At 32.9% G+C, this 26211-nt stretch overlaps 1 protein-coding gene across 6 annotated transcripts in view; it reads left to right on the top strand.

Annotated features, from left to right (window-relative positions):
• LOC109064798 (oxysterol-binding protein-related protein 8-like) overlaps positions 1-26211 on the top strand; it is a 63328-nt gene that overhangs the window by 22419 nt on the left and 14698 nt on the right. For 2 of the 6 annotated variants that reach the window (XM_042738024.1, XM_042738014.1), the window contains exons 3-5: positions 7293-7329; positions 9385-9525; positions 25337-25407. In XM_042738024.1, the coding sequence (XP_042593958.1) occupies positions 7293-7329; positions 9385-9525; positions 25337-25407 (249 nt within the window). Of the gene's footprint in view, positions 1-633; positions 749-7292; positions 7330-9384; positions 9526-15790; positions 16152-25336; positions 25408-26211 lie in introns of those variants that run through there. The other 4 variants (XM_042738019.1, XM_042738035.1, XM_042738039.1 and 1 more) reach the window with 4 other exon arrangements.

The raw sequence follows: 26211 nt of genomic DNA, 5'->3' as shown, positions 1-26211 counted from the left end.
AAATGGATGTGAAACACAATTTTGTAACCAGTGTCATTATACTCTCATTTTTAAATAGCTTCAGTGTTTGCAACATACTGTAACGACATTTTGAGATGAAAGCTGATAGTTGATTATTTTAAAAAGTCAAAATAAAAAACTTACCAAAGAGCTAAAATGTTTATTAGTTTACCTGCTTGTCATGTAACCATTATCTGACATCAGAGAACTGTGAAAATGTGAATGTTTTTAAATATTTTAAGGTCAGAGAGGTTTGGCTGACAAAAAAAAATAAAAAATAAATTGCGAATCAAGTCTATTGTCTTCTCGTCAGTGCTACAACTGAGAAAATCTCTCCAGAGTTTATATATATATATATATATATATATATATATATATATATATATATATATATGTATATATATATATATATATATATATATTATATATTTTTTTCACACCGTTTCCTCATCTGAGAAGTATCTGAGCAGTTACCGTATGACCAAACCGTAAGTCACGGGACGGATCACAGTCTAAGAGACCTGATTTCATTTGCGGTGTTGTGTGTAGTTAGGTAAAGGTGTGTGTGTGTGTTAAGGTGCAGTGTATAGTGTGCTGTGTGTCCAGTTCACTGACTGACCAGCTGTGAGAAACACTGAGCAAACAGACGATCATCTAATGATCAACAGAGAGGAAGAGAAACAGGGAGGAGCGGCCTGTGAGAATGAGAGATTTGTGTGATCTCTGCAGACGCTCCGGCTCACTAACGGTAGGCTTGGCTCTGTTTCTCTGTTACTCACGATAAATCCAGACAGATGAATGAATGATGGCTGGGTGTAGATGGCATTCAGTGTCAATCCGGTGATATATGAGTGTCTCATGGGATCTCGTGTGATTTTATTGGCCTGTAGACGTGCAGACAGGTGTGTCTTGTGATTTGTGATTTGAAAAGTTACTGAACTCTGATCAGCTGTGGGCTTCGGTGATGTTGCAGCTTTAGACGCTGGAGTTTTACTACAGTAACTGCATTTGCATAGAGACTCTGTGTGTGTGTGTGTGTGTGTGTGTTGTTTACGCGAGACAGCTGTTGGCTAATCTGCCTGTGGTTTATCTGGGATAGTCGGTCAAAGCATGTCCACACTGTTCAGAAAGCAGGCCTCTGTCAGGTTCTGTGTGTGTGTGTGTGTGTCAGGACGGACATCTTCACTTTGGAAAGTCCTATCTCATGCAATTTTGACACGGTCTCATGGCCTGTGTGTAAATACAGCAACCGAAAACTTGATTAGTACATGTTCTGAAGAAAATGTCAGTGGGGTTTGCCATGATGACATGATGCCTCTGAAATATGTGTGATAAAAATAGTGTTGTGCTGAAGATATGTACTTTATTTTTCCCTTCACCTTACGAATAATTAGTTCTCCTTTTTTTAAAACTAGTTATTTGAGAAAAAAAAATAACATTTTTATATATAACATATATTTATATAAATTTTTTAAAAAATTTTTTAATATTATATATTCATATCATATTATATTATTATTATTATTATTTTTTTTTTTAATCTAGTGCATCTTTTTAGATTTGGGAACTCAGTATTTTGCAAATTATATACTAATAATAATAGTAATAGTAGTAGTAATAGTAGCAATAATAATAATAATTTTACATTTTTTGTATATTTGAGAATTTAGTTTTTGATATATTTGATGATTTTTTTTTATTAAAATCATCAAATGCATTTTTAAATTCAGTTTTTTGCACGTTTAGAAATGTAATATTACATCACTTTTTTTTATATGTTTGAGAATGATATATTTTAAATTTGTGTTTTTTGAGAATTCATTGTTTTTATATATTTTATATACTTTTTCTTTATATATTTTTTATAAATTATCTTGTTTTTTTATGTTTTTAAGAATTCAGTGTTTTACATGTTGGAGGATTTTCTTTTCAAATATATTTTAGAATTAATTTTTTGCATAATTAAAAATTTTATATTTCTAATATTTTATTTATATGTTTGAGAATTAGAGATTTTTATTTTACTTTACTTTTCTACTTCACTTTTTATTTTTGAGAATTTTATATAGATAAATATTCTTATTTTTTTTTTTTACATTTGAGAATTCAATATATTTCTATATAGTTTAGACATTTTTTATAATATTTAATATTTACCTATTTCAGAGTTTGATATGTTATATTTGTTAATGATTGAGGATTCAGTATATCGTAAGCATGTAAGCACTGTTTTTAGCCTGCTCTCACCCTCACGTCATTGGCTAATGCAAATGCAAAATTGGATTTGTTTATTTTCCTTGGTTATTTGTCCTGCTGCCGTCTGTTTGTTTTCATGGCTCCGTTTCTTTGCCAGTAAAACTTCACTTTCCTTCTTTTGGCATCTTTTGTCACCTCCACCTCTTCCTCGTCAGCTGCGTGTGATGTTAAACGTCTGTCATTAGCAAGTGTTTGCTCACTCTTCACCCACCAGCTGACAGACACCATTCACCTTCCCAGACTTCATTTTCACACTCCTGAAGTAGATGGAAAGTGGTTCGGTGACATTACCGTCCTGCCACCTCCGCAATATTCTCTCAAGCAGAACACAATTTCAAGGAGACTTAGCGCTAAAAAGTGGTCTTCCACACTGTCTGAAATGGGCTGGCGATATATTAAGGCTGAATGGAGATCAGCGAGACCACCGCGGAGGTAATAGGATCCACCCCAGGACCAGAACAGCCCATTACCAGTCAATGAGACGCATCTGAAGGCATCCCAGTGATGGATTGATACTCTATACACCGGCTTTACCTTCCTTTCACCCTCTGTTTTCTTTCTCCCATCACTCCAGCTGTTTTTGCTTTTCTCTTTTAGCCCTTTTGTTACAAAAAAACACTTATTTGCATCTGTAATAGGAGTTAAATATATATTATAATATTTTATATATATATATATATATATATATATATATATACACATATATATTAATTTAAAATAATATGAATTAAAATAAAAAATATGAATTAAATACAATAAAATATGTACATTTCTAAAAGTAGGCATCTGTAAGTCAGATTTTTTTTATAATTAATAATACAAATTAATAATACAACATCGAGTAAGACAACAATAAACAAAATAAAATAAAACTGGACCAACTTAAAAAAAATGATATTTAAAAAAAAAAAAAAAAAAAAAAATTTTGGCAGCAAAAGCTTCCTAGTTAAAAAGCTGTCTGGCATGCTTATAGGAAATTAATTTACAGGGAAGACCTAGATTTAATGATAATGAGCCAACTTCGAGACCAAACCAAAAATGTGACTCAATTCGACAACAGCTTTAGACCAACAGGCTTTGATTACGTGACAGTCCCATAAACATTGTACCTTGCATTTGGTGCAAAGTGGAGAATGAATAGGCTTAGATTTATGTCTGATGTTAGTGCAGTTGTTCCTGTCACAAACGTTTTCTTTTTCATCATTCCCACCAATAAACAACAACAACTTCCTAAAAAAAATCTATAAATAAATGAACATCTACAAAAAACACAACAATCAACCATGTCTCTCAAAACACAAAAAACCTTTAGACCCAGAATCATTCAGGGATTTGAAAAAGCCACATATTTCAAAATCAACTAGTCAGTAGTTTCCCAGAACGACTGCAAACCGAGTCGTGCACATTCCTAAAAGCTTTTGTGAGTCACAGTGGTTTAAAAGCGCTTTAATTTTCTTTAATTGCGCCCTCAGGACTGACTGTACCGCCTCCAGATGAGCGGCACGGCTCTTTCTAGGTATTTTTATAAAGCTTCAGCTCTGGCTGTAGATGCTTCTGTGAATTCCCCGGCGTTTTTCTGTTGTTTTGTGACTTGGTGTTAAAGTGATGACACTGCTGATCCGGCAGAAACGCTTAACTGTCGAGGAACGGTCCGTCGGGTGTGTTTGTGCACGGATAGACGCTGAATGCTCTTGAGTGTTTTGCATCAATCTCCCTCGTGGGTTTGCTGGAAAACACCCAAATCCTGAGGGTTTAAAACATCAGCTGTCGTCTTTGTTTCACAGGACGCTTGTTTCGCTCCAGGAGATGCTTAAACAGGCGTTTACGGGACTGTTAATCAATCTTTCACAAAATATCGGCAGCTAAACGTTAAACAAAACCACTGAGCCGAGTCGTAAAAGCACTTTGTGGCCATTTAGGGTAATCAGTGAAAAAAGGTGCATCTATGAAATATTGTTCATTAGTTAGTCACATGCATTTTTAATTGCATAATAAATACACAAGGTTGCAAAATTGATTCATCTGTTTTTGTCGTTCATTATGCACACTGTGTGCGTATATTGACTTTAACTGAAGGAGTCAAAGATTGAAGAAGCTCAGCAGAAACCATGCTGATGCAAGGCACCATGGGATTGATTGCATCAATGTCCTGGATGCTGTTTGGAAGATCATTGAAATTCCCTTGCATGCCCATTTATTTTATATTTTGGCTAATTTGATAACGTTTTCAGCTCTGTTTGACCACATCCAAATTCATTCAGCAGAATTATGTTGATTTTCTCTCACATTTAGTGCTGCAAAGTGAATTAATAGACTCTGTGTGTGGCTGCTGATGAGCAATTCCATTGATTTGTTCTTCCAGACAGAACCGTGTGTCATCACCATAATTTTGCATCAGACCAGCACCACAGGAAACTAAATCTGTTCTGGAGAGACCTAGAAAATGTCAGTTTTGTTTTATTTTGAAGTCTGACCACATACACTATCACTGAAATGTTTGAGGCCAGTGAATGTTTTGAAAGAAGTCTCTTATGCTCACCAAGGCTGAATTTATTTAATAAAAAAAACACATAAAAAATTAAAAAATATTATAATATGAAAAAAAAATAACTTTCTACTTGAATATGAAAAAATCAAACAAAATTTATTTTATTTCTGTAATCAAACTTGAATTTTCAGCACTATTACTCCAGCCTTCAGTGTCACATGATCCTTCAGAAATCAGTATAATATGCTGATTTGCTGCTCAAGAAACATTTCTGATTGTTATTAATGTTGAAAACAGTTGTGCTGCTTCATAGTGATTTTTTTCAGGATTTTTTGATGAATAGAAAGCTCAAAAGAACAGCATTTATTTGAAATTGAAATATTATATAACATTATAAATGACTTTACTGTCACTTTCGATCACTTAAATGTGTCCTTGCTGAATAAAAGTATTAATTTCTTTCAAAGTAAAAAAAAAAATTAAATGTGGTCATTCTAGCTGGTAATGAACCGCCTCATGGTTGCCGACATCACATGACCAGCTAAAAAAAAATACTTGCTCTATCTCTATAACCCTTGTGTTATCAGACGCTTTTGTTTACTGAGTAAATTAATGAATGCTGGCATTGAATCATAAATTTCTACAGGTGCACTGACAGCCAGAAAGGACGACTCTCCATGTCATATAACTGAATGTAACTTTTAAATATTATAAAATGTAAATTTTCATAAATAGCCAATGTCTTTAAATGGCTCAGATGATCAATACACAGAGCTTTCGAGGCCTTCAGCAGGAAGTTATTGTGTTTCATAGTTTTATCACCCTCTTTCTGGGAGGCTGATAGGAAACCGAACAGACAAACATGGGTAGTCACATCAACAGAGCAGACGTGGAGTCGTCGAAGGATTATCAAACAGATGCTTTCCAGGCTGTGCTTTAAAAACATGCCGTCATCCGTGATAGAAACAGCTCTTTCTTAAAAACTATACTATGTATCGTGTATCATGTGTGTTTTATATTAAAGCATTCACATTTTCCGCTTGTGTTAAATAGCCGGATGAGGCACTGCATTTGCTAAAATGTGCATTATAGACATTATATAGTGTTTCAGACAGTCTGTGTGATTTCAGAATTATATATATATATATATATATTATTATAATATTTTGAATTAGCTTTTGTTTTTATATTTTCGGTTTTCATTTGAATTTAAAGTTAAATAATTTTGTTTTCAGATTTTTTCCCCAGTCTTTATTTGAGTTTTAGTTTAAAGTAATTTTGTGCTTTTGTCATTTTTTGTATTTTTGTAATTTCTATGTATCCATTTGAATTTTAGTAGTTTTATGACATTTTGTTTGTTTAGTAGTAGTTTTAATTATTTTTATTAATCCAGCTTATTTACCATTATATTTTTTCAATTATTTTAGTACTCCAGCTTAGTTGCCGTTTTATGTGTGCTGTTTATATTTTATCTCAGCTTTCATTTTAGTTTTGGTTAACAATAACAGCACTACCCACAATGCAGTGCACAGTTTTAGTATTTTTTTTTTTTGTACTTAATCCCAGTAATGTCGAAAGCAGCTTTGACACTGTCATAAGTGGTCAAACATCACAAATCCATGAGCTTTTCAATCCTCTCTGACTTTTATTAAATTATATTTGTACAGAACCAAAACATTTTAACAGATTACGCAGGTTTATCACACATTCTTAAACACAGACATCATAAAGACTAACAAGATTTGAGAACAATTAGTTTTTTTCACAATAAACAAATTTTTTGATTAAACAAACAAATGAACAGCAATCCACACGATTTGAGGTGCCATTCAAGGGTTTGTTCAGATCACTAACCCCAAGTACGAAGCTTTATAAACACCTCTAATAATGTTTCAGGGAACTGACATTGATTATTCAACATTGTATAAACAGGTCACACACATTTCTGTAGGTTTAATTCCATTACAGCCGTCCATAGAGGCTCTAAAAGCTTTATTAATCAAACAATAACCTACATGAGCTCCAACCCGCTTCATTTGTTTAAATGGGACTCGATGTGGGTGCCAATTACTCGTGTATGTGTTGTACTGTTTGATTGACAGCTGTGCCGCAAATCAGAATCCCAGAGCTTTGTATTGTCATGGCTTTGATCTCTGTTCACTATAATCTTTGCTAATCCGCATTGTCCGGACTGTGTTATGAGTGTGTGTGTGTGTGTGTGTGTGTGTGTGTGTGTTTGGCTCATCTAACCCTCCTTGGTTTTGTTCTGCTTAGTCCTTCTTGCTCTGTTGAGTTGGATTTTGTTGCCAGTGTCTTATGTGTCAGTATTTGTCATTTTTAACTAATGCTGCTTTTCTTTTTTCCCTGTTTGTCTTTTTTGTCTTTTTTTCATGCCATCTGTCTGTCTGCTGCCAACGTGTCCCAACGCACAAAATCCAACCAACACCAAAACCAACACTGCCTGGCGGACCCTCCCTGTGTGTGTCTGTCTGTGACACGTGTGTGTGTGTGTGTGTGTGTGTGTGTGTGTGTGTGTGTGTGTGTTCAGCATCATGCAGAGAGCAGAGAAAACCCTGTCACCCCAGGTAAGAGGCTGACATTCACCTGTGTGTGTTATCTGTGCCCCTGTGTGTCAAAGTTAAAGGCACTATGATACTTAACATTATATTCTATATACAGCTGTTTTAATAGTATGTGGAACAGAACACAACAATAAATGTTTCATTCTATTCAAACTCTATTGTTTGTTATAGTCACATGAACTTGCTACAATAAATATTTTAATTCAGTGATTTGTGTCCAGTTATCATCTTGGAAATAAATTGTAAATAATAAAATAAATAAAAAATAAATAAATAAAATAATTGCCAGCATGACTGGAAATGAAACGTATAATTTAAAAAAAAAGTAAATTTATATACAATTTATATAGGTATATATATAAATTATTATGCATGTAAATTTCATCAATGTACATTTTTATAATGTTTATGGCAGCATGATTGGAAATAAAAGATTATATTTTTGTAAATACATTTATATATAATTTATTTTACATAATTTTGTCAATATACATTTTTATAATGTTTATATGTGGCAGCAATATTGAATATTAAACAAAATGTTTGGGAAAAAAATCATATGGAATGTATACATTTATATGTAATTTCTTATACATAATTATAATGTATAATTCATCAGTATACATTTTATCACATTATGTTTGTTATATACACACACACACACACACACACACACACACACTCACACACACATATATATTTTTACATAGTGTGTATAGAAACGCAGTTTGAGATTTATAACGTGGCTTTATGGTTAATTGGCTCATTAGTAATTAGTTTCTTCAAAGCCTAAGTGATGAGGATGAAATATTCATATTGCATCTCAAACGAGCATCTCATATGAATGATTAGCATAAAGTGATTCAACTCCTTCACTTCGGCTTCTCCTTTATTTGCTTTTGCATCACATTAAGCAGCCAACCTGTGTGTGTGTCTGTGTGTGTGTTTACATGCTGTTACATGTATAGCTACACAAGCACACGCAGACACCTGCATATATTCACTAGAAGCGTGTTATTTCACCCAACACATTTTATGCTGCGTCATTGTGCAGATTTTCGCATGCATTTAATTTTCTCAGCTACAGACATGCACGCAGACAATCAATAGTGATTTATGTAATACTGTTGCAGTGCTGGAAGGTTGTGTGTGATGCTGATGAGGTTAGATTTGAAGTAGTCATGTTAAACACTCATTTTAATCTGTTTTTAAAAAAAGCACCATCAGATGGAGAAAATAAATAGTAGTATTACAGATTTAAGTGTTACATAGTAACGTGATGATTTTATCTGTTTTTATTTTGTGTGTTGGCCACTAGAGGGAGCGCTTTACAACAATATGTGCATCAGTTAAAGTTTGGTGGAAGCTCTTCAGCGAAAAAGTCTTTATGGTCTATCTGACTCCAATCCATTTATTTTTTTTTATCTTCTGAAATCAATAGAAAAAATTTACAAACCCAATCCAAACCACATCCATATGTGGTTTTAAATCTAAGGTAAGATACCGCAGATGAATAGGCTATAAATGTAGGTAAAATATTAACATACTTTCCCAGTTTATTGGCTATATTGATAGATTATGTAAGAATTGCAAACTTTTTTTTACAAGTCTTCTGAAATGTTATGTGCAATAATCAAATGATGCATTATCTAATCAAACATTTACTAAATGCATTAAATTCCGGAAAATAAATCTTTACATTGGATAAAGTCGATTCAAAATTCTTGTTTCATTTCATCAACATTTTAGAGTTACAGTTTTTTTACAGAAGGGATTTTTGATGCCTATTTATGTCAAGTTTGGTGTATGTAAGTGCTGCTGAATTGGAGATTAAAACTCATTTTGAGAAACGGCCTTTAAAGATATGTATCGTAATTGAAATATACAGATGCAAATAGATAAAGTGCAATACAAATAAACATTGGGTTTTTCTTATCGCTAGTCTGAAAAACACGTTATGAAAAGCCAAACAGATGAATATCTCAAAATTTTAATCAATCAGATTCAGCATCAGTTGCTTTATGAATGCATCTTCTGTCTTTGTTGTTTTTATCACAGCTGCCTTAATGCCTGGTGATGATGCTGCGCTTCTGACCCCGGGAAGGATGAGCCAGCGTGGCAAGGAGGCGGGGCTGCACACGCCCAGTAAAGACCTGCTCACAAGCCCCTCCCTCAGCCCCGGCGTCAGCTACAGCCACGGTAAGAGAACAGCAGCGCAACATACGTGCAGGAATTTCTCCCACAAGCCTCTGTGGCCTCAAGGATGTGTGGCTGTAATGCCTTAAAGGCTACATCTGCATGAAGGAAAACTGATCCCAGACCAGTGCAGTGTACATCATTTGCACCAGCAGAAATGTGGTTTGAGCCGTGGAAAATGTTATTAGATTGAGCTAAAAGGTTTTGAAAACGACACTTTTGTCTTTAAAAAATAAATCAGGTGCAATGTGATCAAAAGCCTTTATTAAGAAAGTAAAGAGGATTGATTTTTAATTTATAGTGTTGACACGGTGACCAGTTTTTCCCTGTGTAGTGTTCATTTTCACCACTAGAGGCCGCTAAAGTGTCATGAAACCAGACCAGTGCAGAGTTTGTCCAGTTATCTCTTTCATTGTTTTGCTTGTAGTGAACATGAATCCGACTGTCCTGGGTTCCCACAAACATGGAAGACTTTGAAGGAATTTTAAAATTACGATTTGGAAATCTCACACAAATATTCCATAGTGAATACTTTTTCTCTGACTTATTATCATTTTATTTGAATAATTCTTTGAATTTATTTATTTGATTATGTTAATCTGTTGATTAGAGTGATTGAGAGTGGCATACAAATAGAAACTGATCCAAGCATTCTCTGTAATGAAGCTTGAGCTACTATATTTATTGAAATATTATTTAGATTATTTTATTATTTGTTGCTGTGCTTGTTATTAAATAATTAAAATAATAATCACACACACACACACACACACACACACACACACATATATATATATATATATATATATATATATATATCTATATATATATTAATTATTGCTTTAATTATTTTAATAATTGTTAGAAGATAAAATTAAAAAATTGTTGATTATATTGATGATTATTATATTATTACTATAATCATATTGATGTTATTATGCATTGATAATTATGTATAATACTTATAGAGAGATATATAGCTATATAATACATATGTTTATAATTATTATTTTAGAAATTGTTATTGTTAATTATCAGTAGGCTACTTATATATGTGTGTGTGTGTGTGTATTTTATTATAATTATATTTAATTAATTTAATTAACTAACACATTTAAAATTAATCAGATATATGATTTTATATATTTATTTCATTTTAATAATTGTAATCATTTTAATAATAATTATTCATTATATATACATTTTATATAAACACACACACACACACACACACACACATATATATTTCATTTTTTTTACTTCCTATGAAAAGGTACCTGAAAATGTGCGTTCAAAGTTCAACATTGTGTTGTTATATGGAGTGTCCATGTGATCGTCACAATCCCTGTATCATTTTTACAACCACCTGTGACACACACACACACACACACACACACACACACACACACACACACACACACACACACACACACACACACACACTCACACACACACCAGGCTCACAGCCTGAAGTTGTCAGAGGATTTGGCTTTTATAATGATGATTTTAATCTGATTAAATGCACCACGTTCCTGTTTTTAGAGCTAGTCGTGGTCCCTGATTTAAGCGCTTCCGTTCTGAGCATCATACGAGTGGCGTGAGACTTGTTTTCAGTTGTTCTGTAAGGCTAGACGCTGACACACGCTATCACCTCTGCACAAAACCGCTGCTAGTCGAAACCTTTCAAAGCCTTCCGACCTCTTGCATCTTGTCAGGTCTCCATAGCAACAGCAATTTCCCCTCGCCATCGCTTTGAAAGCACATTCACCCTTTCTTTTCAGTCTCGGGTGAATCACTCCGTTTGGCCGTGTTCTGATCCTCAGAGCTGTATAAGAGAAAGTTTCTGTGCGAGTTCATCTTGCAGATGTGGGCCACCTTTCTCTCAATTATTCAGTGCCAGCAGCGGGAACCCGACACGAGACGCGCCGCAGCTCTCTCCCGGTGAGAACGCACCCGGAATAGCATCAGTACAGCAACCGATATGCACTCAGATCCTCTTTACTGGCCTCCTCGCTCTGTCTGAGACGAGAGCAGGTGTGGTTGGCCTGGATTTAATGGATTACATTCAGTAAATGGGGTTAAAATGCACAGCGTGCAGCTCAGCCAATCAGAAGCTGCTTAACCTAAACGTTCCATCACTGCGGCCAATCAAATGCAGGGTCATTTGCATATGGGAGCTCGAGTGTGAGCATGCTCTTCACATATCGTCCAATGTTTGGGAATGTTATGGCGGTTTTGTGGGCTAATGAATGTTTGATTGTGAATGGAGAGGGTTGGACGTGAACCTTCTGAAGTCATGAGTGTGGCGGGTAATTAATTAATCTTCCTGCACACAAGGCAAGTACTTAGACTAGCACTCTAGTGCTTAGTTAGTGCTTATAGTTTTTATAGCTGTGTCCTCCTTCGCCTGCAATAGTATCTGGTGAGAACAGAATTCAAGTGTTATTGTACATTAAATTTACTCGTTAAAATGGTAAACTGTAGCTGTTTTGTGTGGAATCGTATCATTCAAAGTAATTTCCTTAAGGCCTGATGGATTATTCAACCTAGATGATGCCTTGAGACGGGTTCGTTGAGGATACTGGTTGTTTTGGGCGTTTGTTTAGTAGCGTTAAATGTGCTCTGAGGTCTGCCTCATTAAAGCTTATTCGTTAGGCTGCTAATCCAGACTCAGCCAGGTTGCATAAGGTTTCTAGTGGCTTCCTAAGCCCACCTTTAGTGCATTGACCAGGTCTCAAGCGCATTGTGCCTGAAAGCATCTTATCTGCTGCTTTTGCTTATTTTATCACTCACTTGGAGTCTTATATTTGAGCTTCTTCAATCAGCTTCATGAGGTGTTTTTAAATAGTATTAAAAGATTTCACCTGTTTGCTGGACACTTGTTGGCTGCAATTTTGGTTTTGTAAATAAATTCATAATAAGGCACAATATATATTTTTAGCGATGCACAAAATATCCAGTTGTTATGAGCTGACATTCAAGAAATTAATTTATCAGTATCGATATTGCATATATATCAGCTGATAATAGATATTGTGAATGCTCTTGTTTGTTCATTTAGATGACCTTTGCTGTCATCTAAGGCTCACTTAAAGTGATTCTTTAACATTAAACATTAATCATTTAATAATATTATTTTGTGTTTAATCTGTAGCAAATCTCAAAATATATATTTTTTCATACAGATCATTATAATATTGTGATGCCTCAGGTTATTTATAGCATTTAAGATGATTGATTTTAGTTTTTAGTGTTTTGTTTTTTAATTTATTTAGATCAAATTAAACTTTTTTTTTTTTGTATGGGCCAGTTATTGTTTATGATATTACATTAATTTATACATCAGACCAGTAATTTTTTAGGGATGTACAGTATATCCATTGCTTATGAGCTCATATTCAAGGAAGTATTTTAATTTATCAGTATCAATATTGCATATATCAGCTGATACTAGATAACCGCATGCACATTTGCTGTCATCTAAAGCTGACTCAGAGTGAATCTTTAACACTCAAAATTAATAATTTAATAATAATATTAGATGTAATCTATAGCGAATCTAAAAATATAATTATTTTATACTGTATTCATTCAAATGTTGTGAAAGTAGAGAATGCAAAGGATTGTTTTTAGTGATTTATTTTTAATTATTTAGATAATCATATAATTTACAAATCAGAATTTAGATTAATATGCTTTTAAGATCATGAGAAATGTAAATTGTAATGTGTGTACAAACTTTAACTGGTCGTCATCATCAGCAGCCGAGTAAACAAATTTTTTTATTTTTGGATTACATTTTATGTTTTATTTTTATTAGTGTTTTTTTTTTTTTTTTAGTGTAGTCAGCCTCTAGTTACAGGTATGTGACGCACACACAGTTATACGGTGCTCTGAATCATCTTTGTGAGCAGTACAGGGGTCTGGATCTTTAACCGCTTGGCTGCTGACTCTACACTAGTTCAGTTTGACCTGCTGGGTTACTCATTTGGTTAAGTGGGAAACAGTTTAAACCGTAACTGTGGGGAGATCAGTTTCACGAGAGGGATGCCCACACCTGCTCAGGTTACTACACACACGCTCTCGCTCACTCGGAGAACCTGTTGCAAGAGATGGAGCACAGAGAACTGAGCAAATGAGCAGCGGACACTCGTTTACAAGAAACAAACATAGGATAAAGTTTCTGTGAATGAAGCACAAAACAAGAGACAAAGCCTTCAGGAATTAAAGGAACAGACTGCACTTGAGTACAAAGCAGGTGGCTTTTTATGGAAAAGATTAACATGCTGGTGACCTCGGGTGTTTTTCCACATAGTTTATGTATGTGTGTGTGTGTGTGTGTGTGTGGGTCAGATGGTCAGACAGACACATAGATAGACATCTCAGTCTGGTTTTGTGCAAGATATCTTGTTTTTTTCTCTTTTAATCAAGGTCTCAGGTTGTTAAATGCTTCATATATGAAGAATAGCTTCCATTCTGCACAGGATAATGAGCAGTAGGCTTTGAATTATATATCCACCAGAGCATCTTAATTAGTTATGATAATTAGGGCATCATTCACTGCCATCCTGCAGTCTCATCCGTTCACTGCTCCTTGCTTCTTTTTGGAGAGGCTGTTGCCTAGCAACTTCAGAGTGACATCAGCAGAGTCCGGGAGGAACGTTCTGATTGGTTACAACGCCCGGCGTGAATTCCGATTGGATGGAGAAAAGAGGAATCTGGAGTGTTTAAAAGCTCCTTGAACTACTTTAACCTTTGGCTTGATTCCTCTGGAGCTCTTCTCCAGTTCATTGACCAAAAACAGGCTGAATTTACGCAAGCCGTACCGAGAAACAGGTTAGCGCTTCGCTTGAAGTCCCAGCGGTCTGCACGGCCTCCTCCTGTGAGTTACTTGTTGACATTTCACTCCAAACAAACAGCTTCTAAATTGACTTGAAGGAGATCAGTTTTCAGACTAAACGCTCTCTTGGAGATGCATTGCTTGTTCGTGCTGTTTTGATTTCTACTATTGCATATTTGCATATTGCAAACTGCGATTTCCATTGCGTCACTGACTGCATTATGCAGATTTGACCTTTATGCGTATGTGTATTTAATTAGTGCTGTTGGTAAAGTTAAGTGATTTGATTTTACACTTAAGCATGTGGTGTTTCTTGTTGTCTGTTACTTTAAGTCAGTGCTGTTTTGCTTGATTTGGCTTTGTAACAAACAGTGTAAACCTGGTTGCTGTTAAAGTCAAATCAGAGTTTAATGAAAGATGGATCTTCACGCAGCTGGACTTTCCCCTAAAAGCTGTAGTAGCGTCGGATTTGACCGTTCACAGTGTGATCAGGTTGCATGTGCCTCTGTATCCAGAGATGCTGATGGCTTGATTCTGTTTTCACCAGTGCTGTGTGTGAGGTTTAGATATTCAGCTACAGTGTCCTTCATAAAGCCTTCTCTGTGAGCGAGTTGAGAGAGGGAGAAAATCAGATCTGAGTCATGTGCACAAAAATACAGACACATGCAGTGATTCAGTCATACAGTCATAAAGTGAATCTGACAAAAACTTATTAATGTTTTTATGAAAAACTCATAGTTCAAAGGATATTTTGCATAAAGCCATCAACATTTTTTTCATGACAGTTAAGCACATTAAGCATGATTCTCATTTCCATTATGCATGCAAATATCATTTATTATTATTGTAATGGGAAATATATTATTTCAATTTAAAAGTATTTATACATCATGGTAGTATTTATTGCATTGCCATGTTAATTTATAAATGTATATATAGAGAGAGAGAGAGAGAGAGAGAGAGAGATAAAACTGTTATTATTAATTTTAATTTTAATTTTTACAAACTTTTTAAAATAAAACTAAAATGAATAACAAAAATAAATATGTATTAGAATATATTAAAATATATTTGTTTATGAAAAATATTAATATTATGAGTAATATATATATATATATATATATATATTATATATATATATATATATATATATATATATATATTCTCTGTGAATTATAATTTTTTAAATAATAAAACTAAAATAAATAAACTCAAAATAAATATATTAAAATTATTATTTTTTGGATAAGCCAGACACGTTTTTGTCAGATTCACCACAGCATCGTGCAATCAGATCAGAATAAAACTGGGGAAAAAACATGAGTTACAGGTTGAAGCTTTTTTTTTCCCACTGATGGTCAGTGAGGTCCAAGAATGTGAGCCGCGGCTCTCTCTCTCTCTCTCTCTTTCACACACACACAGCGGCTGTAGAGTGAGAGGGAGGAGCTGCAGTGAGTAACAGTGAGGGAGCGTGAGTGTATCTCCAGACCGCGCTCGGTCAGCTGTAGTACTAGCAGCAGTGGAGTATGTGTGTAGAGCAGAGCTGAGTGTGTGTGTGTGTGTGTGTGGTGACTGCCGAATTAACACCGCAGCCCCTCAGCCTCGCCCTCTTCAGGGTGAGGCCACCCTACAGCCGCCCTCATGATGAAGCAAGACGGGATTCTGGGCCGCCGCCGGTTCTCCACCTGTGGAGGAACCATCTCGGGCCGGCCGGCTCATCCCGACGGACGCAAACTCATACGCAACGCCTCGTTTGGGGGCTACAACGAGCTGTCCGTCTGCTTGCCAGGTGGGTCCATCTCGGGAAACTTTTACGTGTTTTATTTGTTTGGCGGATAGTTTCGATCAGTGCATTTGAGCCGGGCTGGGTAACTGTAGCAGCAGTCTATTAAGTTTTATGGCTGTTAACTGAACGTGTGTGTGTTTGACTCTGGACTGCTCTCCAAACTAAAGTGCATCCATTAACGGACAGCATCTGTTATTCATTGCATCACTGGTTTTTGAGTTTTTCAACCTTCAATAAAACGTTGTGCTATTAAATGCACATCTTTCAGTAGTCAGTACTGGGGACGGGAATAGTAAGGAATTGAACTATTATGATTTCGGTTCTACTAAAAGTCTTCATTATTCATTTAGAAATTAAAGAAAAATGTATCCTTACTAAGTACTTTGCAATATAGTAAACAAAAATGTTTTCCAAAAATGTACTTGTTTTGTTTAGTGTATTGTTGAGTATATTGTTAGGATAAACTGTTTGTTGATTATTAATAATTAATGATTAATTAAAGCATTAAAGCAGAACCAAAATCTCAATAGTAAATACTATTAAGAAAAACAATACATTTTAGTTTTTTTTATTAATAATATCATTATATTTATAATAATAATAATAATAATATAGAATATTTATATAAAAAAAATGTTTAAATAATTGAAGAATAATTTATCCTATCCTATTTTTAATTAATAATGTTAATTAAAAAATATATAAAATGTATAAATTTTTTACTGGTATTATGTTTTTTTTTCCATTTATTATTATTATTATTAATATATCCATAAAAATGTAATAATATATATTTTATTAATATTATTATTATTATTATTATATGAATATTTATTATTAATAATATATCTATGAACATAGAGTGAAATATTTTAATAAAAAATATTAATAAAAAAATATATAAAATGTGTACAGGTTTTATGTTTTTTTTAATTTATTCAATTATTTGAATATTTATTATTAATAATAATATATCTGTTTGATTACAATTTTGGTTTCACTTAACGCCTTCACTATTATTAAAACAATTAAGGAATAATTTATCCTAAATATCAACAATTAAAATAAATAAATATAATTAATATTGAAATAATAATAATAATAATAAAAATATTTAATTATATTTGAATTATTTTTTTTTTAAATGTATTGTAATAATATTGGTAATTAATTGCACTTATAAGTCCTAAAAAATACAGTCTTAATTAAGTTTTATAATTAAGTAATGTACATAATAATGGTTCTGTTTATCTTAAGTTTCTGTTTGAATCGGTCCTGAGACCTGAGATTTTTAGCTATATAAATTGTCTTTATATTTATAGATATTTTACTACTGTGTTCTGTCTACATCGGCAGAAGAATAATGTTCAAGAACCAAATCATTCGCTTCCAGTGTTTAGTTTTTATTTTTTTATTTAAATGGTTCCGAACAAGAACCAGTTCTCATTGCCATAGTTCTCTGAAACCTCATTTGATGGTAAAAGCATAAATCAGGACTGTTTTTGCTTTGTCATCTACTCAAGGTCAGCAGATCGAGCTCTTGAGCAGGACTCAGATGTTTCTGCTGCAGACATTGAGTAGTTTCAGCTCTCACAGTGATTCGGACTCATGTCAGCGCGGCCTCTGCTTCATTTATCCCTCATGATTATTATGATTTGAAGAAGAGAGAGATGCATTAAATGCTCTTATTCAGGCACTGATGTACTGATGCTGGCAGATGCTAGTCTTTCTTTAGAATGCTTCAGAGATGGTGTTTTTATTTTAAAATTCACGTCTGTACACTTACCCGGCATTTTCATTATCATTATCCTTTATTTAGAGTTTTAATGGAGTCCACTGAGCAGAGATTAGCTAATGGACCCAGAGTACATTGCATTCGTGCAAATCTTATCTGCGCGTCACGTTCACCTGTGTGAAAATCAGCGGGGTTCGCTCAGAGGGTAATGGCTTTGATTTAATACTGTGTCACTCAGATCCAGCTTGATGTGCCATTATAGTGGATAAAGATGCAGCGCTCAACAGCAAATGCTCACTTTTGTTAAGAGATCGTTCATTTTTCTCATTCATTTTCCCGTATTTAGGCCTAAATGTAAGATTTTATATTTGGATTGCATAAAAAAATTATATCCATTTGGATTACACAGTTTTAACATACAAATAATAAACTTAATGTAATACATATTTGTCACTCATAAAACAGTAAGATTTCTGTAATATTACAAAAAAACATATTTTAAATACACATTACCAAGGTTTATATATTTATCATCTATATATATATATATATATATATAATATATATATATATATATATATATATATATATATATATATATTATATATATATATTAATCTCATAAATTTTAACTATTTGAATATTGATTGTTCCACAATTAACTATATTTTAACAGTTCATACTTTTTAACTAAGGAAAAATGTAATTGTTTTCACAATTAACAGATTTACGCTAATTTTATTACATTTTAAAATTGTATTAAATTAAATTAATGCATTTTTTGTAAATAATAATAATACAATTTTGTTTTTGTATTGTTATTATTATTATTATTTATTTATTTTTGCAAAAAGCTTGCCTTTTCTTAGCTGTTTCTTAAATGTTTCCTAAATCTTTTTTTTTGGTCTATTCTGCTACAGCTGCATTATTTTAGAAGATCTTTGCATCTTTCGTAATGTTTTCCAGAGTGAGAAGTGTTGGACAGGGCTTCATTTTTATCCATCGCAATTTGATTGGATGGTGAAAAGTGTCCTTGATGACATCATCTGACAAGAAAAGTTGTTTAATAGGTGGATCAAGTAATTATACACTGTTGAAAGGTTACTTTTTGTTTTGTTTTGTTTTATTTGAATAAAATGCACAATAACACCATAAATGTTTTTAAGAAACACTTTTTGTCAGATTCACTTCAAATGATCAATAGCTACTTTCTCCTATAGCCTACATAACCAATAATCTGCTTTTTTAAATCAAGTTGAAACCTCAGAGTGCTTGATTTGTCTTTAAAGGTTCATCCATTTTCAACGGTATTTTTACTTCCGGAACAAGTTAAGCTTTATTATCCCACAGATTAATTCTTCAGCTCCGGATCTGCACTTTACTGTATGAGCTGGCAGATTAGCACAGATGTGTGACTATTAATATACAGCGTGCTTGTGAACACAGGTGCATTGTCCGTCTTGACACCTGTGTGCTGACCAGATGACTCGCAGTAACACTCCATTCATCTTTGTGCCGCAAGGACGTAGCGTCTTTGATTTGTTCTGCATTAATGAGGTTGTGATGCTCACATTGTCAAGTGTAGAGGGTGAAAACGAGAGTTTTAACTTTGTGCTGTGCTAAAAATCAAATCGGTCAAAAATCACCAGCCTTTTACAAATTGCTTGTAAATATGTTTTTATGCTAGATTATAAGCAAATCTTGGATTCAGTCTTTTTGTCAGCTTGTTTTCTTTCAGTTAGCGGGTTCATTGTAGGCCTCATTGGTCTGAGCTCATGCACCCTTACTTATTTATTGAAACAAACAATTACTCATAAATAATTCAATACAACACTCAAAAAAAATTTAATTGATCTATCTTATATATAAAAAATAATCAAAAATAATTATTTTTTTTTTTTTTTTGTTTTTTTGTAGGCTGGCCATTTTTGACCAACACCACAAGTGTAACAAGGTGTAAAAGTATAGAATATTTTTAGAATATTGCATCATAATAATAATAATAATAATAATAATTATTATTATTATTATTATTATTACATATGCATTTAAAATATATAGATATGATTTTAGAATAATTGCATAATAATAATAATAATAATATTTAATATAATAATTATTTACGTAATAACAATTAAATTTTTTAATGATTACACAACCAAACTACAACTATTATGAATATTTAGTAAAAACAATAATAATAATAATAATAATAATAATAATTATTATTATTATTATTATATAAAATAACAATAATTTTATTGAATTTCATTATATGATGAAAATCAATATTGTTGTTGTTGTTGTTATTAAAATATTACAGTGATAAAAATTAATAGACTACAAAAAAATTACAATATGAATATTATAGCTGTTGTTTTTGGTTGTAGTACATTTTTTTTTTTTATTATTATTGATGTATTTGTAATATTTTTATTTATAATAATAATCTTTGTGTTACACTACAAATGTAAAGGTAGGGGAAAAAATCCCCAAAACGTACAAAAATTAGTCTTTATACCCTGTGTCAACAGTGTCGGTAGGTTTTAGTCCAGTGCGATGACATGAAAACCAGAAAACCCGAGCACAACATCTTAAGTCTGGATTAACTCCTATGTGGCACGTCCGTCATATGAAGTGTTAAACCGATAGTCTGTCTGTGTTTCTAGACGATGCTCTCTGTCCTTCAGATGGACTGAAGCTTGCGAGGGCGGTCGGGGTGGAATTACACCCGTCTCTGCCGGTGTGTAGTCAAGGACGCTGCAGGAGTGTGGAAATATCCCACACGTCACTCTCGCTGCAGACAAACACAAATACACACGGAAACATGCTGCACAATGCTTTCATGCGTTTAAAGGGTTCCAGCTTCATGTCGCGGTCCTGATCACCCTCTCTGGGTTGTCTTTGCTTACATTATTCAAATATAATACAGACATACGGGAGTCAGAGTTGTTCAGCAGACAGCAGTGATAGTTTTATCTGTGCTTGGACTCTCTGTCTGTCCGTGTGCTGAATGTTTGATAAGCAGGTGAATGTCTGCAGAGCTGCTGTCTGACAAAGATCTGTCAGAGCTTTTCAGTTGCAGATTTTCTGTGTAGATCCAGTCCAAGCCATATCTCTCTCTCTCTCTCTCTCTCTCTCTCTCTCTCTCTTTGTCTTAGTTCTGGCTAATGATCAGTCTGTCTGTGAGCTCCTGCTTTATATGAAGATTATTACTCACACGCAGCATCATGGCTTATTAAACACACACACACACAGAGATGTCTCCTCTTGCTCCTCGTGGAGTGAGCTGTCGTCTTGCTGTGTTTCTGTAGCTCGGCGGTAAATGTCTGTGTTTTGACAGATCAACTAGACTCAGACTCTGGGATGAGTTTGTGGATGTTAAAATGCTTAAATCCCAGTTTAATATGCAGAGACAACTATAACACATATTAAAAAACACTTCAAATATATATATCCCCTGAAAAGTTTAAACACTTTGACTCTGTGGTAATTTCAAAATATTGCTTAATAATAATAATGATAATAACAAATAAAGTTATTATTATTATTATTAGAAATAAAAAAAATAAAGACCACAGAAAAAATATTATTATTAATAATATCAATATTAATAATGTATAATAATATAATAAATTATAATAAATATAACAATAATAATGATATAAAATTTTCTTTAATGATTTTTGTTTGATATTGTAATATCTATTAATAATAAAGCAATTATTGTTGTAACACCACAATAATAAAATAAATAAAAAATGTATTATTAAATATTCATAATTCATAATGAAAGGTTTTTATTGTAGTGTAATGATTTACATAATTGCAATATTTTTAATTTAATAAAATTTTATTATTAGTATTATTATTATTATTATAGATAAAAATCACAATAATAAATAATCATTCAATTCTTATTATTAAATATTAACAAATATTGAAACTTATTTGTAGTCTAATGATTTTTATAGTCATTTGAGAAAAGTGGAATAAACTAATTATTGATCCATTCTTCATATCTGTTATCAGAACAATTTAAAGTAATTTATTTTTGTATTTTTGTTATTTTAGACTTCTATCAAAAGTGCAGTTCTGTATATTTAAATGCAATGTAAACGTATTGAGTTTTAGGGAAGTGTATTATGAATAAATCTAAACTGACAGGACAGAGGAATTTAAAGGTCGCTCATGCTTATTGTTTGTTTGGTTTTTTTAAGGACAGACTTGAGGTCGGAGACTAGATATCTAGAGACTGAATATTAATCTTGAATCTCACTGATAAAGTGTGTGAGTGTGTGTGTGTGTGAGTGTGTGTGTGTCCATTTTAATCATTAGTATAGTTTTTCCAGTTCCAGTCAGATTGTGAAGTAAATCCTGACACACATGAGCCTGTTGTTAAATGAAAGCGTGGTTAATGCAGATTTATGCGGCGCAGAATAGGTCGCTAATATGCTAATAGACGAGTTATGTTGATGCTCCCATCGGGTTGAGGACGTGTGGATTTTTCTGCGTATGATTAACATGTTGAAGAGCTCTCGGAGAGGCTTGTTTTTTCCGAGACGCACACAATGCTTGGCCCGGTTTGCGCAGGAGAAACAGGAAACAATAGACTTGATTACCTGATCAATGGGTCGTCGTCTGCATCCGCAGCTCGCCTGATCCAAAAACATCAGGTGAGACTATAATGCTGTAATCTTGAGGCTTGATGCAGATGCTGGAGAGCTTGAAAACAGCCCCATTCTGTCAGTAAAAAGCACAATTTTCCTTTATTAAAGCCTCTTGCGTGACTCATACAGCAGGAAAGAGTCGCCTGCTGGTGAGTATCTCTGATGAAACCGGGCCAGAATGTCTCGAGTTGTCAGTAGTTGTGCTCTGAGATCATCTATATGCAATATATCTATATATATAAAGTACTATAAAGCAGATACACTGAAAAAAATTTGTGCAGAATAAGCAATATTTACTCAGGAATGGCTAGTAAATTTTTAAAAAGAATTACAATGAAGCGGCAAACAACATTGGATTGTGAAATTTTTAAGTGGAAAGACTGAAAGAATATTTTCTTTTAAAACATATTCCTTTTTTTATGGTGTATAAGCATTTAAAATGTTGCAGTCTTTCTCTTCAGGGGAAAAACACACCAAAAATATTGATGTTTTTACATCCTCTGCAGGGACGTATGCACATTTTTGTCCAATAAAGCTGCTTTCTTGACTGGGAATGTCTTTAAATAACAAACAGCACTTTATTAAAAGGTTTGTGATTCATACACTCCAATCTTAGAAAAGTCAGGATGTCAGTAAACCAACATAGGTCAGAAAACCCCATTTATGAAGTTATTTCATGGTGTCTTCAATCATAATTTCTTTTTTTTTTTCGTCAAGTAGAGATGTTATATAAAGTGACAGTTGTGCTATCGTTATCTGAGAAACTAACTAGTCTTGACAGACGTGACATTGACGCATCGTCTTTGGCCTTATCTTATGAAACTGTTTTTTGATAACGATGAAGGGTTATACTCTCCTCGGGGTCACACATCCATTGACCTTCACCATCTACACTAAAACTCAAACCATGAAAACATTTAGTTACTTGAAATAAAATGAACTTTAACTGAAAAACAGTGAAGATAGTTGTATTTATAGCCCAGCAGTGTTATTTTAGTATCACTGTCAAACTATTAGTTTTTGAATATTTTAACTCTTTATACCTGAAAAACTTTACAATTGCAATTATTTTTATTAACATTGACGTAACATTAACGCTGGTACATTTAATGAATCTTTTATAGCACTGTGTGTACAATATCTTGTCTATTTTTATATTTTATAAGGTTTTAGTAAGTTGAAAATGTGTTTTTATTGTACTGTGTTTATTATATTGTTGCATCGGTATGTGATATGGCAATAAATCATTTTAAATACAACCAACCAACAACTTTAAACAAAAAACATAAAACTATATAAACTATATGTTTTAGAAATATATTCCAAAAACCCATATTTTAAAAAAAAAAATGACAAACCCTTGCTATGTTTGGGACTTGTCACAGTACTTATATTATATTGTTGCTCTTTTGTTGGTTTCGAGTGCTTCTGTTGTCCTCATTTGTAAGTCGCTTTGGATAAAAGCGTCTGCTAAATGAATAAATGTAAATGGATACAGGTCTGGGATCAGATTTTATACCTGAGTGCAGCTGAATATGGAGCAGGTGAAGCTGATAAAACACTGAAATGTTTACCACTGTTTACCAAAATAAATATTTTTTCTCCTGGGAATTATTGTATATAGTCATTGAAGTATTACTGCTATTATAATTATTTAAAATCATATTATTCTAGAGTTTGCCACGAATATAACATTTGATGTGGATATTGTGTTAAATGCTAATTAAATAAACCACTATTCACCAAAGCGTAAGCTGAAAACATATTGCATTTTCTGGCTTGTTGTTTATTAGCAACATGTAACCAATCTCTCTTAGACTTGTCGGTGGTGTTGAGAATTGTGAAATTTCACTGGTGTCGGTATCATGAAAATCCTACATGTGTATTTGTGTGTGTATATACTTATTATCACTAATATTTGTTTCTGATATTTCTTTTTATTGGATCATTACATAACATGACATATTTATCCTTATTTGGTGATGAATTTTACACAGGACAAACAAAACAAAGGTTTTTATATTTTTTCTATTTAATATTTTTATATGCACAGCAGTGTTATTTTAATACCATTGAGATATTATTATAGTTTTTACTAATATTTTAAATCAGTTTTTTATTTTATTTTACATTTTAATTTTATTTAAAGTTTTAGTAATTTTGTTGTGTTTTGTAATTTTTAATATGTTTATAGTGTTTATTTTATTTCATTTTTAATTTTAGTACTTCAAATGAAACTAAAATGAAAATGAGAAATATTGCATTGGCAACTAGCTGAAATAAAATGATTTATTGCTATTTAGTATTATTATTATTATGTTGCTTTTCATCCATTTTTTAGATTTCTGGGCATCAGGGTTATTATAGTTAACTAAAACTGAAACTAAAATTAAAACCATTTATTTTATTTTATTTTATTTTATTTTATTTTATTTAAAGTGGTTTTAATATTAGTTAAAAATAATAACCCTGAGACATATAGAAATATTTATAAAAAAAATTTAAAAAAAGACAAAAAAAAAAAAATTATTAACACTTTAACTAAAATTAAAATGGAAATGGAAAATAAAAACTAATTTAAAATAAAAAGTAAACTATAATAGTATAGTAATGATAAAAAAAAAACACAAAAACACAAAATTGTTAACTAAAAATCAAAAAAATTAATCAAAAAAAATAAAAAAAATAATAATTTTTCCTTTTACACACTTGTTATTTTTTCAGATGATTGTGAAATATCAGCCTAACTGGTCGAGTTGAATCACAATGTCTTGTTTTTGCAGGTTTTGATCGTGGCAAAGAGGAGATCCTGCCTCTGAAAGAAGACTCCTCACACTCCATATCCAAGAGCAAGGTAAACTCCCTACCCATGATCCTCTGGGGCTGGAATCGGATCGATACGGGTCGCCTGGTCCTCCAGCAGTCTTCAGCCCGTGTTTATTAATTATACATAGTCAGGAGCGTCTGAGAGGTGACGGGACAGCAGGGGGTCGAGCGTTAGAAATAACCCTAGAGAAGTCTCCGTTAACATCCTACGCTCGCTCATGTGATCAAATGCGTCGTAGCATTGATGCCGTCAGTCTAGACCAGATAAGACTGGATTTGTGAACACACATAAACGCTAAATCTGTCACCGGGTCTCGGTGTGTCACATGTTTGCTCCGGTGGGTTTTAGATGTCGTAGACGTGCCTCCACATCCAGACGGACCATTAAGAGACGCACTCGAAATCCAGAATAAATCCCAGAGCCGCCAGAGCGCCGTGAAGAATTAACAGATCCTTCAGACCCTTTCAGAGGGCTAATTAACCCATGTTCATATAAAGATATTTCACCTAATCGGCTTTGAAAAGCTTCAGGGTGAAATTAAAAGACGGGTCCAAAATTAAACTTAGACCCACCTGGAAGGTGAAGTGAATGAATGTTCAGACTGTAGGTGCTTCATTAGTAATGAAACTGTATTTTGCATTATATTGTATTTTGTGTTATAATTAATATTTATTTCAAGTAATGAAAATGTTTTTTACGGTTTTAATTTTATCACCGTTTTAACTAGTAGTAGTTTTACTGTGTTTTTGTCATTTTTATTATTTTTATAAATATATCTACATTGTTTTATTCATTTTTAATTCATTTTTTAATTGAAATTGAAATAAATTT

Source organism: Cyprinus carpio, chromosome A4, assembly GCF_018340385.1.
Source record: "Cyprinus carpio isolate SPL01 chromosome A4, ASM1834038v1, whole genome shotgun sequence".
In the NCBI taxonomy this organism is placed as follows: domain Eukaryota; kingdom Metazoa; phylum Chordata; class Actinopteri; order Cypriniformes; family Cyprinidae; genus Cyprinus; species Cyprinus carpio.
Note: the sequence above shows the minus strand (reverse complement) of the source record. Positions and strands in the feature narration are given on the sequence as shown.